Genomic DNA, 16134 nt, shown 5'->3' with positions numbered 1-16134 from the left:
GATAACTGGAAGGCAAGTGCTTGTCCTTCCCCGGGTTAGGAATCGGTACAACAATAGACTCGCGCCAGCATGCGGGAACATGTCCCTCAATCCAGATGCGATTATAAGTACGAAGAAGGAAACCTTTACCCGCAGGAGAAAGGTTCTTCAGCATCTGAATATGAATAGAATCAGGTCCCGGAGCGGAGGACCGTGACCGGGCAAGTGCATTTTCGAGTTCCCGCATGGTGAATGGGGCATTGTAGTTTTCACAATTCGAGGAGTGGAAATTAGGTGGCCGAGCCTCCTCTGCCTGCTTTCGGGGGAGGAAGGCAGGGGGGTAATGAATGGAGCTCGAAACCTCTGCAAACAAGCGGCCGAAGGCATTGGAGACATCCTCAGGGGCCACAAGGACGTCATTCGCGACCGTCAAGCCAGAAATTGGTGAGTGGACCTTAGTGCCAGATAGCCGGCGCAGGCTACCCCAGACAACAGAAGAAGGAGTAAAACAGTTAAAGGTGCTTGTGAAAGCAGCCCAGCTGGCTTCCTTGCTTTCTTTAAAAATACGACGACACTGCGCACGTAATCGTTTGTAAGTGATACAATTCGCCACTGTAGGGTGGCGTTTAAAGGTGCGTAAAGCACGTCGACGAGCACGTAAGGCGTCTCTACATGCTGCGGTCCACCAGGGGACCGGTACGCGGCGTGGAGAAGAAGTAGTGTGAGGGATGGAATATTCAGCAGCAGTGAGAATGACTTCCGTGAGGTGTGCGGCCTGACTATCGCAGCTTGTGAAGGTTTGATCCTGAAAGGTCGCCCTGGAAGTGAAGAGCCCCCAGTCTGCTTTGGAGATGTTCCAACTAGTTGAGCACGGAGAGGGGGTATGATGCAGGAAATGGATAAAACACGGGAAGTGGTCGCTCGAATATGTATCAGAAAGCGCATACCACTCAAACCGGCTTGCAAGTTGGGTAGTACAGACAGAGAGGTGTCTGAAAGGAAAGTAGGGGCGCCAGTATTGAGGCAGACAAGATTGAGCTGGTTGAGAACGTCTGCTAACAGGGAGCCCCTCGGTCAGGATGCTGGAGAGCCCCAAAGAGGATGGTGAGCATTGAAGTCTCCAGTTAACAAAAAATGGTGTAGGGAGCTGAGCAATAATTCGCAGCATGTCTGCCCTGGTAACGGCAGACGACGATGGAGTGTAAACGGTACAGATGGAAAATGTAAAAGTGGGGAGAGTAATTTGGACGGCAACTGCCTGCAGGCCGGTGTGCAATGTGATGGGATCATAGTAGATATCATCCCGGACCAGCAACATAACCCCTCCATGAGCCGGAATACCTGCCACAGGGGGTAAGTCAAAACGCTCAGAGGTGTAGTGTGCCAAGGCAATTTGATCGCATGGGCGTAGCTTCGTTTCCTGGAGGGTTACGACGAGCGGACGGTGCGAGCGGAGCAGCAATTTCAAGTCCTCTCGGTTGGAGCGAATGCTGCAAATATTCCAGTGAATAAGTTCCATCGTGAAAAGAAGAAGATGCAAGGCCGCTGAAGGCCCGGCTTGGAGCGAGCACTGCCGCCGCTAGCAGCAGGTGGACAGTCATCGTCCATTTGTTCTCGAGGTTCATCGGCTATCTTGTGAAGATGGCCAGAAGGGGGAGCTTCCTCCGCTGGTCAACGGCCAGATGTTCGGCTACCAGCGGTGCGGCCAGGCGAAACGGATGACGGCCTGGGGCGGCAACCGCTGGGGGCGCAGGAGGAGAAATGCGCCGTGGCGGGGAAGGAGAACTGTGCTTCCTATGAGCCTTCTTGGAAGGCCGTTTTGTGGAAGCAGTGGTCGATGGCTGAGGGTTCGAGGTACGTAGAAGGTCTGCACGAGACGGTTCTTTCTTGAAGGCCCGTGCTTCTGACTTCTGGGTCTTCGTCCTGGCAGAAGCTGATAAAAGTGCTTGTGTCGGAGGGGCGACGGGAGGAAGAGGAGATGTCGACCGGGCGATCTTAGCACTGGCCGAACGGACAACCGTAGTGCTGAAGGTCAGATCGCATGTCTGCGTCGCCACCTCCCTGGTAGTTCGGGGAGAGGCGAGGACAGTACTGTACTTCCCCGCTGGGAGCAACGTGGGTTCCTACTAGCGAATAGCTTGCGAGCAGGCGAGGTGGACACTTTCTCTTTGACCCGAATTTCTTGGATACAGCGTTCTTCCTTGTAGACGGGACAGTCGCGGGAGGACGCTGCATGGTCACCGCGACAGTTCACACGACGAGGAGACGGAGGTGGACAGTCACCCGCATGGGCAGCCCTGCCACAAGTCACACATGTAGCCGCATTGAAAGAAGAATGGCGAGTGTGATTTAAACGCTGACACTGGTAGCAGCGCGTAGGTGTCGGGACATAGGGGCGAACAGAGATAACCTCGTAGCCCGCCTTGATACGTGACGGCAGCTGAACACTGTCAAAGGTCAAGAAAAGTGTCCGGGTCGGTACAAGGTCATTGTTGACCTTTTTCATGACCCTATGGACAGCCGTCACGCCCTGCTCAGCGAGGAAAGACTGAATCTCCTCGTCAGTCAATCTGTCGAGTGATCTAGTATAGACCACTCCACGAGACGAATTTAAAGTGCGGTGAGCCTCCACCCAGACAGGGAACGTGTACAGGAGTGTGGTCCGAAGCAGTTTTTGTGCCTGAAAGGCGCTCTCAGTTTCTAGTAACAAGGTACCATTACGCAGCCTGGTAAGGGACTTGACAGATCCGGCTATGGCATCTACGCCCTTCTAGATAACGAAAGGGTTGACAGAGGAAAAATCCTTTCCGTCCTCAGATCGAGAAACTACGAGGAACTGTGGGGCAGGCGGTAGTACTTTTGTCACTGGTGGCTGGTCAAGTTTCCGTTTGTGGGCAGAGGTCGAGAGAGAAGAAGAAGAGAAATCCATTGCGGAGGAATCCCCCATGATTGCCAGCGTGTCTGATGGCGCGCTCCTTCCTTGTGGGGGCCCTCTCAGAGGGCACTCCCGCCTTAGGTGATTGATCACACCTCAGGTCACACCTCCCGAGAAACGGACGGGGGGACCAATCGGCATGGTCTGAAGGTGTCAGCTCAGGCAATCACCCCTCCCTGGGCCTGGCCTTTACCAGGGGGTACGTGCGTGCCTTAGTTGTCTACCCAGGGCGGGGAATTACGCGTTACCCCGTCACCGACTACGCGTGCGAACGCGTGGGTCGGCCTTCAGGCACGCACAGGGAGGAAGGAAGAAGAGGAAAAAGAAAGGAGAGAGGGAAAGAAAGGACATACTGTCTCAAACGCCGAAGCGGAGATCAGAGAAGGAGAAGAAGGCAAGGAGAACAGTAAGTAAGACAGTGAGATGGAGAAGAACAAAGAAAGGAACCAACCAAAAGAAGGAAGAAACCAGAAGAAGTGAAAAACCAAAATGAACGCAAACATAGGTCGTGAAACCGTCCGTCTTCGGACGCAGGCGCTAACTACCCCCTTGAGGGGGAGGGACTCCTTTTAGTCGCCTCTTACAGGTAGGAATACCTCGGGCCTATTCTAACCCCTGGACCCGCAGGGGGACATTCGTTTTGATTCTTGGTAGTTGGTGCTGCAATTCAAGGACATTCATTATCCCATTTTTGTGTCGAAAATGGTTACAGAAGTCTTGGATCAGGGCGAGCACCAGTCCAAAGTCCCGTTATCCTAGATGGTGGTGATGACGTCAATCAAGATGGCGGATTTTAGCGGGAAGTTTGAATTTTGGTGGGAAAGTGCCACGCGCCTCTTCCCCAGTAAAATGGCGCAAAGTTCAAATTCCAACAGGATAATGCGTCACACCTAAGAAAACGGCGGGAAAAAAGGACTTGCCTTTATTATTTAACCAATTTCAAACAGGTGTATTCTCCAGTGGGTCTGGACTCCAACTGGCTTAGTTCATATCGGTGCTAGCAGAGGGCGCTCTCCTGACATCATGTGATAACGCAAGTACTGTTATTCGTGATGGCGGCACCCAGTGTGTTCACCACGAGCTCCAGAGCCCAACTGACTTAGTTCATATCCTTGTCGCCAGAGAACGCTACTGTGAAGTCGGGTGATGACAGAAGATCATCTGCCCTCTCGCGGCCCGCAAGCGACCGCTTTCATCACAGCCTCAAGCCGCACCTTTATACTCGTGCCGGACGTAGTCTTCTGTAAATATGCTAAACAATTTAACACCCACATCGCTCATCCCACCTATCGATTGCCAAAGTACTTAATTCCATTTCAGTATTAATCATATTCGGCAAGCCAATTTTTTGTTGTTGTTGTTCTGGTCTTCAGTCCCTGAGTCTGGTTTGATGCAGCTCTCCATGCTACTCTATCCTGTGCAAGCTTCTTCATCTCCCAGTACCTACTGCAACCTACATCTTTCTCAATCTGCTTAGTGTATTCATCTCTTGGTCTCCCTCTACTATTTTTACCCTCCACGCTGCCCTCCAATGCTCAGTACTCGTAAACTGTCCAAATAACTCATAGGTCAGCCTAGAGAGCTGCTCACATAATAATTCAATCGATGTGCGCAAGCACCCTCCGCCAGTCCCCCTCCAGTAGAGCGCACAGGCAACCCCAACGACGTGGTGCGGCCGTCAGCTGTCACACCACGCACAGGTCCCCCGCCCAGGCCCCGCAAGCATCAGCTGGCGAGATCTCATTCATACTTCATTTCTGAGAAATTCCGATCGAAATATGTGTTCACCTAGACACACGTGCAGACGTAACCGGGGGGGGTGGGGGGTGCAGCCGAGACCTGCAGCTGAATGCAGGCGAAAGTTGTATGTAGGCGCCGTTGATGACACGACAGGACAGGGGCTTATTTACAGATGACACCACGGGGGTGTACGCAGAGGGGCCCGGAAAGGAGGTGGAACAGGGAAACACCCAAGCCAGGAAAGAAGCTGTTTGACACGTACGGCGATCGGACAACCCAACCGGGACCGACGTTCTGGCAGATGGACGACTGACTGCGAGAATAGGAAACGATAATTTAGATTCCCGGGCAAGCTAAAAGCATGGGCAGCATAAGCAGCCAGTAATTGTTGGCGTCGTAACCACAGTGGAGGGACACCTGCCTCGACAAGTATGCTGTCCACAGGGCTGGTTCGGAAGGCACCAGTGGCAAGGCGTATCCCGCTGTGGAGGATTGGGTCCAGCACCCGCAACGCAGATGGGGATGCAGAGCCATAAGCCAGACTCCCGTAGTCCAGACGGGACTGGAATAACGCCTGGTAAAGCCGTAGGAGAGTAGATCGGTCGGCGCCCCACCTGGTGTGGCTCAGGCATCGCAGAGCATTTAGATGCCGCCAACATGCCTGTTTAAGCTGCCGAATACGAGACAGCCAAGTCAACCGGGCATCAAAAACCATCCCCAAAAACCTATGTGACTCCACCACTGTAAGAAGCTCGCCGTCAAGATAAAGCAGCGGCTCCGGGTGAACAGTGCGTCGCCGGCAGAAATGCATAACGCAGGTCTTGGCTGCGGAAAACTGAAAACCATGCGCTACAGCCCAAGACTGCGCCTTGAGGATTGCGCCCTGTAGCTGACGTTCAGCAGCTGCAATGCCAGTAGAGCTGTAGTAAAGGCAGAAGTCGTCAGCATACAGGGAAGCGGAGACAGTATTTCCCACGGCCGCAGCGAGCTCGTTAATAGCTATTAAAAACAGACAGACACTGAGAACTGAACCCTGTGGCACACCGTTCTCCTGGACGTGGGAGGAACTATATGAGGCCGCGACGTGCACGCGGAAGGTACGATACGACAGAAAATTGCGGATACAGATCGGCAGAGGGCCCCGAAAACCCCATCCATAAAGCGTAGAAAGGATGTGATGACGCCATGTCGTATCATACGCCTTCCGCACGTCGAAAAAGACAGCAACCAGATGCTGACGGCGGGCAGAGGCAGTACGGATGGCCGACTCCAGGCTCACCAGATTGTCGGCGGCGGAGCGGCCTTTACGGAACCCACCCTGAGATGGAGCCAGAAGGCCTCGAGACTCCAGTACCCAATTCAAGCGCCGGCTCACCATCCGTTCAAGCAACTTGCAAATAACGTTGGTGAGGCTAATGGGACGGTAGCTGTCCACCTCCAAAGGGTTCTTCCCCGGTTTCAGAATGGGGACAACAAGGCTTTCCCGCCATTGCGACGGAAACTCACCCTCGACCCAAATGCGGTTGTAAAGATCGAGGAGGCGTCGCTGGCAGTCCACTGAAAGGTGTTTCAGCATCTGAGCGTGGATGCTATCTGGCCCAGGAGCGGTGTCAAGACAAGCGGCGAGGGCACTGCGAAATTCCCACTCACTGAATGGAACATTGTAAAATTCAGGATGGTGAGTGCGAAAAGAAAGACTCCGACGTTCTATCCGCTCCTTAATGGAGCGGAAGCCCAAGGGGTAGTTGGCAGAAGCGGAATTCAGAGCAAAGTGCCCTGCCAAGCGGTTTGCAATGACGTCGGAGTCAGTACAAACTGCTCCATTCATTGAGAGCGCAGGGACACTGACAGGTGTCCGATACCCATAGAGGCGGCGAATCTTGGCCCAGACCTGCGATGGAGTGACATGGAGGCCAATGGTGGACACATACCGCTCCCAGCACTCCTGCTTGCGTTGGCGGATAATACAGCGGGCTCGCGCACGCAGCCGTTTGAAGGCGATAAGGTGTTCGGTTGAGGGATGTTGCTTGTAACGCTGGAGCGACCGCCGGCGAGCTTTAATCGCTTCAGCGATCTCAGGCGACCACCAAGGCACAGTCCGCCGCCAAGGGGACCCAGAAGAACGGGGAATGGCAGATTCGGCGGCAGTAATGATGCCGGTGGTGACCGATTGAACCGCTGCATCAATGTCATCGTTAGAGAGAGAGGCTCAATAGTGGCAGTGGAGGAGAACAAGTCCCAGTCAGCCTTATTCAGAGCCCATCTGCTAGGGCGCCCAGAAGACTGACGCTGTGGCACTGACAGAAAGATTGGAAAGTGGTCACTACCACACAGGCCGTCATGCACTCTCCATTGGACAGACGGTAAGAGGCTACGGCTACAGATCGAAAGGTCAATGGCGGAGTATGTGCCATGCGCCACACTGAAGTGTGTGAAGGCACCATCATTTAATATCGAGAGATCGAGCTGCGCCAATAAATGCTCAACGATGGCGCCTCGACCTTTTACCACTGACCCACCCCAAAGATGGTTACGGGCGTTAAAGTCGCCCAGTAACAGGAAAGGTGGAGGCAATTGAGCTATCAGAGCAGCCAGGACATGCTGCGCGACATCACCATCCGGTGGAAGGTAAAGACTGCAGACGGTAACAGCCCGTGGCGTCCACACCCGAACAGCGACAGCCTCTAAAGGTGTGTGGAGAGGTACAGACTCGCTGTGAAGAGAGTTCAGGACATATATGCAGACGCCACCAGACACCCTTTCATAAGCTGCCCGGTTCTTATAATAACCCCGATAGCCACGGAGGGCGGGGGTTCGCATTGCCGGAAACCAAGTTTCCTGCAGAGCAATGCAGAGGAAAGGGTGAAGGCTGATAAGTTGGCGGAGCTCAGCTAGATGGTGGAAGAAACCGCTGCAGTTCCACTGGAGGATGGTGTTGTCCATGGCTGAGAAAGGCGTGACGGGACTGGGAATGGAGATTACGCCGCTGGGTCACCTGCTGCCTCCGATTTAGCACCTGTGATAGTGCTTTCCATGGCGTCTGATGGACCGGCGAGATCGAGGTCCTCAGCGGACGCCAGAATCTCCACTGCATACTCAGACGCAGAGCTGGAAGGTTGCGGTGGGATGGCTGCCACCGCGAGTTCCTTGGGCTGAGAGCTCTTCTTGGGTTTCTCACGCCGTTCCTTGGGTCGCTCCGGCTGGGAGGGCTTCACCGATTCAGTCTCCAGGACGGAGGAGGATCGTGAAGCCCTAAGACCAGCTGATTGCGGGCACGTACGCCATTGTCGGTCGTCAGCCTTCTCGCTGGCGGAAACCTGGGAAGGGAGGGACCTAAGGGACCCCTTGCGAGCGTGAGAAGCCGAAGAAGTTGGACACTTCTCCGGCTTAGAAGTGGGGACGGACGTCCCCGATGGGTGGGATGGTGTTGCTCCTGAGGTAAGTGGCGCAGGAGCAACCCGGTGGGTAGAGCCCCCCACTGGCGAGGGGGCAGGAGGAGTTTTACTACTCGTCGATCCAGCCACAATTGGAGATACAGACGGAGCTAGCACAGGTGTTGTAGCAGCAGCGTAGGAAGATGTCATTCTCACAGGATGGAGTCGGTCGTATTTCCTTTTGGCCTCAGTATAGGTTAGTCGGTCCAGGGTCTTGTATTCCATGATTTTACGCTCTTTCTGGAAAATTCGGCAGTCTGGCGAACAAGGTGAATAGTGCTCCCCGCAGTTGACACAGATGGGAGGCGGCGCACATGGAGTATTGGGATGTGATGGGCGTCCGCAATCTCGACATGTGAGGCTGGAAGTGCAGCGAGAAGACATATGGCCGAACTTCCAGCACTTAAAGCACCACATCAGGGGAGGGATATAGGACTTAACGTCACATCGGTAGACCATCACCTTGACCTTTTCCGGTAATGTATCCCCTTCGAAGGCCAAGATGAAGGCACCGGTAGCAATCTGATTTTCCTTCGGACCCCGATGAACGCGCCGGACGAAATGTACACCTCGGCTCTCTAAATTGGCACGCAGCTCTTCATCAGACTGTAAAAGAAGATCCCTATAGTAAATAACTACCTGGACCATATTTAAACTCTTATGAGGTGTGATCGTGACGGCCACATCCCCCAACTTGTCACAAGCGAGTAACCGTCGTGACTGGGCAGAGGATGCCGTTTGTATCAGGACTGACCCAGAGCGCATTTTTGACAAGTCCTCCACCTCCCCAAACTTGTCCTCTAAATGCTCGACGAAGAACTGAGGCTTTGTGGAGAGAAAAGATTCCCCATCAACCCTCGTACAAACTAAGAAGCGGGGCGAATAACTGCTACTGCCATCCTGAGACTTACGTTCCTCCCACGGTGTGGCCAGGGAGGGGAACGTTTTCGGATCGTACTTCTGAGCGTTAAACTGAGCCCGAGAACGCTGGCCACCAGCGAGAGACGATGTACCACGCTTCATTGCGAGTCATCCGCCCTGATGCCACCTACTCCGACCAAGGGCCCTCCCCACGGGCGCCACCCAGCCACGGCAAGAGCCACCTGGCAGGATGGCCGTTGCCGGGAGTCCCGATACCCCAGGAGGATAGGCATCTACTCCTTGGCATACGTGGGGAGTTAACGGCGCAGGCATCAGTAGAGCGATCCCTGTGTTGTCAGGGGGCTACAACCAACAGGGTACATGGCGGCCCCACCACAACGGACTGGCTACCGTGCTGGATGTTAGGTAACATGTGGTCCATGGTCGCCGTCGGTGCAGAAAGAGGCACTGCACAGTGCAAGGTGTTATCTGCACGCAGAAAAAGAGTCATGCCCAAGAGATGGAGAGCGGAAAGGACTGCAGTTCAACGGTGTATAAGCTGGCGAAAGGTCTGATCGCAAGATGGACACAATGCACCAAGTAAGGCGCTCTTCCCCAATCGGCTCGCTCTTCGGAAAATTTTGAGAGATGGAGGTCAAATCCAACAGGGGACCATCATACAAGGCCGAAAAGTTTGAGACTCCTTTTAGTCGCCTCTTACGACAGGCAGGAATACCGCGGGCCTATTCTTACCCCCGAACCCGCAGGGGGATAAATTAGAGAGAACAGTTCAAAATAAAAAACCAAGCAGTACATGGAAAAGCCACTTTTCAGAAATCCTAGTCAGATTAATTTTCATCTAACAATCTCTTGTGAAATAAGGAAAATCATTACATCATTGAAAAATAAATGTTCTGTTGGAGTAGTTACAACTAATGTTCTGAATCACTTCTGTAATGCATCACTAACTCTAGATACTTTCCTGGGCAGATTAAAATGTTCCGTTTTCCAGCCTCTCTACGAAAAGGTGACACCACAGATGACAATAATTACCAGTCAGTAACCATGCTTACAGAATTTTCAGAAATCGTCGAGAAAGTTATGTACTGAAGAGCGCTTAGCCATCTCAACAGCAATGGAATACTTAGTAAATCACAGTTTGGATTTCAAAAATGCTGTTCCACTGAGAAAATGTCACCAATAGGAATTTTCTGTGACTTATCCAAAGCGCTTGACTGTGTGAACCATGACATTATGTTACAAAAATTACAATTCTATGGTATAAATTGAACAACGCATGAGTGGTTCAAGTCATATCTACAGGACAGAAATCAAACGTTTTCTTTATACGGTTTAAATGATTGAAGGAAGTTTTCCACTTCATTTAACTGGAGTGAAATTACATTAAGTGTCCGATAGGGTTCGATCATTCATCCCCTTCTTTTCTTGATAGATGTTAATGACCACGCTTCTTATCTGAAACAAGAAGCTAAACTGACAAAGTTTACGAATGATATATGCATCCTTGTTAATTCCGTAAAGGAAATTCCAACGGAAAATGATACAAACAGTGTCTTTGGAAAAATTATTGGTTGGTTTTCTGCGAATGGGATTGCTCTGAACATTGAATAAACACAGTACATCCAATTTTCTACCGCAAGGAGTGCAGTTCCTTGAATAAATAATAAATAATAAATAATAAAACACATGAACAGAAGTCAGAGGCCAGGGTAGAGCATACTAAGTTTTTGGGTGTACATGAAGATGAGAATCTTAATTGGAAAATTCATATTTTGAATATCCTGAAGCGACTAGGTTCAGCATCTTATGCAATCAGAATAATTGCTAATTTTGAGGATATAGAAATTAGCAAGCTAACATACTTTGCATACTTTCACTCTCTGATGTCATACAGAATAATATTTTGGGGTAACTCAACACTTAGGCAAAGTATATACTGCTCGAAAGAATATGGTTAGAGTAATGTGTGGGTTTACGTCTTTTAGGTATCTGTTTAAAAGGGTAGGAACAGCCTCACAGTACATTTACTCAGTAATAAAATTTGTTTTCAACAATATAGACCAGTTTAAATCAACACTGACATTCATGTTTATAATACCAGAAGAAAGAAAGACTTACACTATCCTCTGCTTAACCTGTCTTTGGCACAGAAAGGGCTAAAACATGCTGCTGTAAGACTTTTAAATAAATTACCAGATGAAATAAAGTGTGAGAGACATCAGTAACAGTTTTAAAAATAAACTGAAATCATATCTCCTGGACAACTCCTTCTATACCATAGATAAATTCCTGAATAGGAATAAATAAATCTATAGGTATAATACGTGCATTTTATGTCATTTAAGGCGGTGAAGTAGGGAATAAAAATTTTAAGCTTAAAAAAACCTTGGTTCATGTGTGCATTTCTTATGCACCTGACACATTCCACATCATAACAGTTACCGTGAGATTGGTCAATGGAACAGGTAACTAATTAAATTTGTGGGGTTGATATATGCATGTGAATACGTGTATTTCCTCTAGGATGTTCATGACTGCCCCGTTTTGCATAATATGGACGATTTCTAGTGCTTCGTTGAAAAAATGTGGACGGGTTGTTTTCATTCTCTCGTTTATGTCTGACGTTGAAGGTTCCACCGGTCTGTCCTATGTAGAATTTGTGGTATGTGGTACACCAAATTTTGTAAACGCTGTGGTTGCTGTGTATGGGAATTTTAGAGCTGCCTTTGTGGATTTTATGTTTGAGGCTGCATGTGTTTTGACATGCAAAGGCGATGTCGGTTGTGTGGAATAATTTAATTTTGTTTGAGATGTTTCATAGATAAGTTGTGGTTACATATGTTTCTTCTTCTTTTTCGTTGTTATTTTTATTTCTTTATGTATCTGGGCATTTTTGGTTGTGTTTTATTGTGGTGTGATTGCGTTACAATTTTGTTCTATGATATCTATTGTTTGCTGGATTTAAATGTTCGTGTTTACATCAGTAATGTCAAAAGATATAAATCTTTCATTTGGGAGTATTTTTATGTCCTTAATGTTTTTGGCTATTGTTCTAGAATTTCTTATTGTATATTTTTTGTTTTATGTGTAAAATTTATTTAGGAGGTTGTTTAATTTCTTGCTTATGTAATATGTGGGTCTGTTAACATTGTGTACAACAGTACATACAGGAACAAATTTTTTATGTATCCATGGACAACTCGTGTTCTACGGTTCAATGGTGTACATGTACTTTTCTCATATTCTGTAAGTTTTGTGTGACATCCTTATACGGTTTTATTGGTGTGGCCTACAAATTTGTTTGTGGGGTTTCCATTACTTTGTGTGATAGCATTATTACCAAAAAAATCATTTACTGTTGTTTGTAGTCGTTCATGTTTATGATGACTAGACTGTAGACTTTACCTGATCTAATTGCTTGGGCATTGGTATTAGTTAATTTATCATTAATTTTTAATATTATTATCGGAATCGGTATTGTAGCTTTCCCAGGTTTTCAGCCCTCTTTCTGTTAGCTTCCCTGTTTTGACAGTAATTTCATTCTATAGTTTCACAGATAAGTTTGCTAAGTATATTACTGCTTTTGCAGATGCTATTAGTTGTTTTTGTTCAATACTGTGGAATCAAGGTTCGATAGCGTACTTTAATCCTTTATCCAATGGCTTTTACTATTGGTCAATTAAAGTACTTTCAGACACGGTGATAGTTCTTTTGTGAAAACTGGAAGGAGATATTATGTTGTTAGTTTGGCAAGGTGGTATTGTTTTTTCCAGGAGACGTTTGATTTCATTTTTGTATGTAGATCTAATCTGTGATCAGTGTGACCTCAGTGAATGACATCCTTCGATCCGTAGCCATATCCTTTTACACAACACCCCAGACGCCATTTTTCAGCAAGACAATGCACAATGACATGTTGCTGCACAAACATGTGCCTTCTTGGTAGCTCGGGATGTCAGCCTTTTGCCCTGGACTGCTAGATCACCAGAATTGTCGCCAATGGAAAATGTGAGGGGTATTGTGAAATGAATCGTGCAGTGCTGTGACCCAATGCTAACCAATACAGATGAATTTTGGAACCAAGTGAGTACAGCGTGGATGGCTATACCACAGGACGCCGTCTGCACTGTATACGTCGAAACCACCACGCCTCCTGTAAACATGAATGTCCTATCTCTGGTGGTTCAAGGTGTTCTGTAGACATTTGACAAAACGTTCACACCTAAAGGCGAACAATTTTGCGGTGGGAAAATAAACTATTTGCGATTGCTTACATAAAAGATAAGCCCCCCCCCCCCCCCGCCCAGAACGACCAGAAACACAAACGAAAATGTGTGTTGAGGCTGCAGCGTGTGTCGAATGTTCGCCAAAAATACTCCATTCGTAAAGCGGCCACAGGGATTGGGACTTGCATACTCGACATTACAAAAACATGTGAAGAATGATTTGGAGTTTTATGTTCACAATGGTTCAAATGGCTCTGAGCACTATGGGACTTAACAGCTGTGGTCATCAGTCCCCTAGAACTTAGAACTACTTAAACCTAACTAACCTAAGGACATCACACACATCCATGCCCGAGGCAGGATTCGGCCCTGCAACCGTAGCAGTCGCGCGGTTCCGGACTGCGCGCCTAGAACCGCGAGACCACCGCGGCCGGCTGGAGTTTAAGGCATTTAAACGCTCGTTTCTAAACAAACTGGGTTATAATGCCATAGAAAATCATCATCAGGCTTGTGGGCGAATGTTCGATGTCTTTGCAACTGTTCGTTTAAGGGGGAAAGTGTTTTTGTCGGACGAGTTTACAATATTTCTCAAACGAGAAACATTTATTACTGGAGTAAAGAAAACCCATATTTTTATGAATAACTTAAACACAAGCCATCTCATTCACGATCTGGGCTGCAGTGTCTGCAATGCACTCGGTAGATCCGTATTCCTTTGACGGTGGCATTGCGTATCTCACGATACCATGTGGCTGCTTAATTCCACATCTGCTGGGGACTGCCGGGTGGCATACAGTTCGAGCACCAATCTGTTGTGATATTGCCGTTAGAGAATGTGTTTCCTGACAAACGGATTCGTCGCACTTGTGTGCATTTGTCTGCACATTCAGGGTGGCCACTCCGAATTCCTGATCTGTGATCTTGCGAGCATGCATTATGGGTTTTCATTAACGGAAGGAAATTGTATATTACGCTACGATTATATTTTTTATTACAGTAGGCCTAATTCAAAGTGATTGCCACCTTCACGTTATATCGGGTGGTCTCAATACCTGTACGACATCTATGTCTCAGTTGCTGTTACTATTGTGTAAGTATGCTGCTTTGATCTCGGTGGAGCTACAGCAGGTGTTAAAGTTTAGCTGCAGCAATGATTTCTGAAGTTGTCCAATTATGAAAGTTTGTTTTATAAATAAATAATTTCAGAAATAACTGCTCCAGCTAAAGTTTAACACTTACTATAGTTCCACCAATACCAAAGCAGCAAGTACAACAGCAACAGACACATCGATGTCTTACGGTATCCACCCCATATAACACGAATGTAGCAATCAGGCCGAAATAAGCCTAGTGTAAAAAAAATGTAATCGAAGACAGCAGTGTCTTTGTCTCGCAGGATAATACGTAATGTCCTTATAGGATATATACGGTGCAGGAGGGCCTGATGAGTACAAACTGAAGAAAAAGCAAATTTATTTTATTAAACCACCTACGCTGGGTTTCAGACAGGATGTCCCGTTTCGTTCGATGTCAAAGCGCTATTCCGATACAGACGGACAGCCTCTGCAATGCTGTTCGAGTGTCGGGGGGATACCGAGTGGGATAAGGCACGAACTGGAATTCAGGTTGAGGAGAGAGGCAAAGGCACTGTGCTAGGGTGGCGTACTGGTTAAATCATCTGCCTAATGAGTACGGACCTGGGTTCGAGTCCGGCCCGGGTACAAATTTTCATTTGTCGCTCAGTCTATATAAATAGACATCAGCAACAGAAGTTTGTCCCCATATGTTACGAGACAGTCGGAAAACTTAAGGATGCTAATCGAGGTGCAGAATTTCACGATATACGTGAAGGAGAATCATCCTCTATTACGAAAACGATGGTGTACTACCGTACCACGATATTTTTGCAGTTGGCCTCCTCGGGCTTTATCAGAAACGTGCGGTGACATTACAGTAAAGAAAAACTACATCAGTTTTTTCGACTGTCGTATACAGTGTGAAAGTCTGAATAACTTCGAGAGCAGGTTGTCCGGTCTTTAAAACAGTAGAGCACATCACGATCGGCTTCAAGCGCACGGGTAAACATACGCAAAAATGTTGCGCTCGTGTGATACACAGACACGCTCTGGAATAAACGCAAAACATCAGTGACGCTACGTGGGAGCTACGCTCTTTACTGGGTGCTAGGGCGGCGCCGGCTTACCGTGGCGGCGAGCAGACAGGCGCCGGCGAGCAGGAAGGCGGCGGCGACGTCGCGCGGGCCGGCCATGTTGTCTGTGCGGGCGGCACTGCTTGAGTGGGCACTGCCGGCCCTCGCCGTTCGGCACCTGCCGCTGCCCGCCCGCCGCACTGCGCGTGCGCAGGCAGGCGCCCCACCCCGGCCCGGCCGCCTTATGGATTTTGTGGGACCGGCTCAGCCGCCTCTGTTGCGGGCACCACCACCAGGCACAACAGGTACATGTTCCGCCGCGACGGCGCACTCGCTCCCCGGTTTCTCTACGCGAAGGCGGCTGCCTTTCACGGTTCCTGCGGCGAAAATAATTTGAAGACGAGCCCCCCATCCGCTCCTGTCCGAACTGCCATTTCGGCCTCTGTTGCCTAGCACCGCGCCCTCCGAGAAGCTCTCGTTATCTGTACGCGCAGTCAGAACGTGTCGAGAGACCCCGCTCACGCGGCCAACTCGCGCATTCTCTCCGATCGTACGTGTCCGCGTCACGTGTCGGCGTTTCCCCGACAGCCCGACGAATCGCTGCTAAGACTTCATTTATTAAGCGTCGTTGTGCTGTTCTTTTCTTCCGTTATCATTCCAGAGAAATGTCTGAAAATCAGAAGCCTTACTGACCTCGCGCTTCGTCTTAGAAGATAAAAACCCTTACGAATATTTACAGCCTTTGTAGATTTAGACAAAGTTTCGACAATATTGACTCGAACACGCTAC

At 49.1% G+C, this 16134-nt stretch overlaps 1 protein-coding gene across 9 annotated transcripts in view; it reads right to left on the bottom strand.

The window, feature by feature from the left end:
• The window catches only part of LOC126324319 (carboxypeptidase E-like), a 386831-nt gene extending 370927 nt beyond the window's left edge, over window positions 1-15904 (bottom strand). For 2 of the 9 annotated variants that reach the window (XM_049995127.1, XM_049995118.1), the window contains exon 1: window positions 15400-15877. In XM_049995127.1, the coding sequence (XP_049851084.1) occupies window positions 15400-15465 (66 nt within the window). In that variant the 5' untranslated portion in view covers window positions 15466-15877. Of the gene's footprint in view, window positions 1-15399 lie in introns of all 9 variants that reach the window. The other 7 variants (XM_049995137.1, XM_049995040.1, XM_049995075.1 and 4 more) reach the window with 7 other exon arrangements.
• Window positions 15905-16134: the final 230 nt, after the last annotated feature.

The sequence above is a fragment of the Schistocerca gregaria genome, chromosome 1 (assembly GCF_023897955.1).
Source record: "Schistocerca gregaria isolate iqSchGreg1 chromosome 1, iqSchGreg1.2, whole genome shotgun sequence".
Lineage (NCBI taxonomy): Eukaryota > Metazoa > Arthropoda > Insecta > Orthoptera > Acrididae > Schistocerca > Schistocerca gregaria.
Note: the sequence above shows the minus strand (reverse complement) of the source record. Positions and strands in the feature narration are given on the sequence as shown.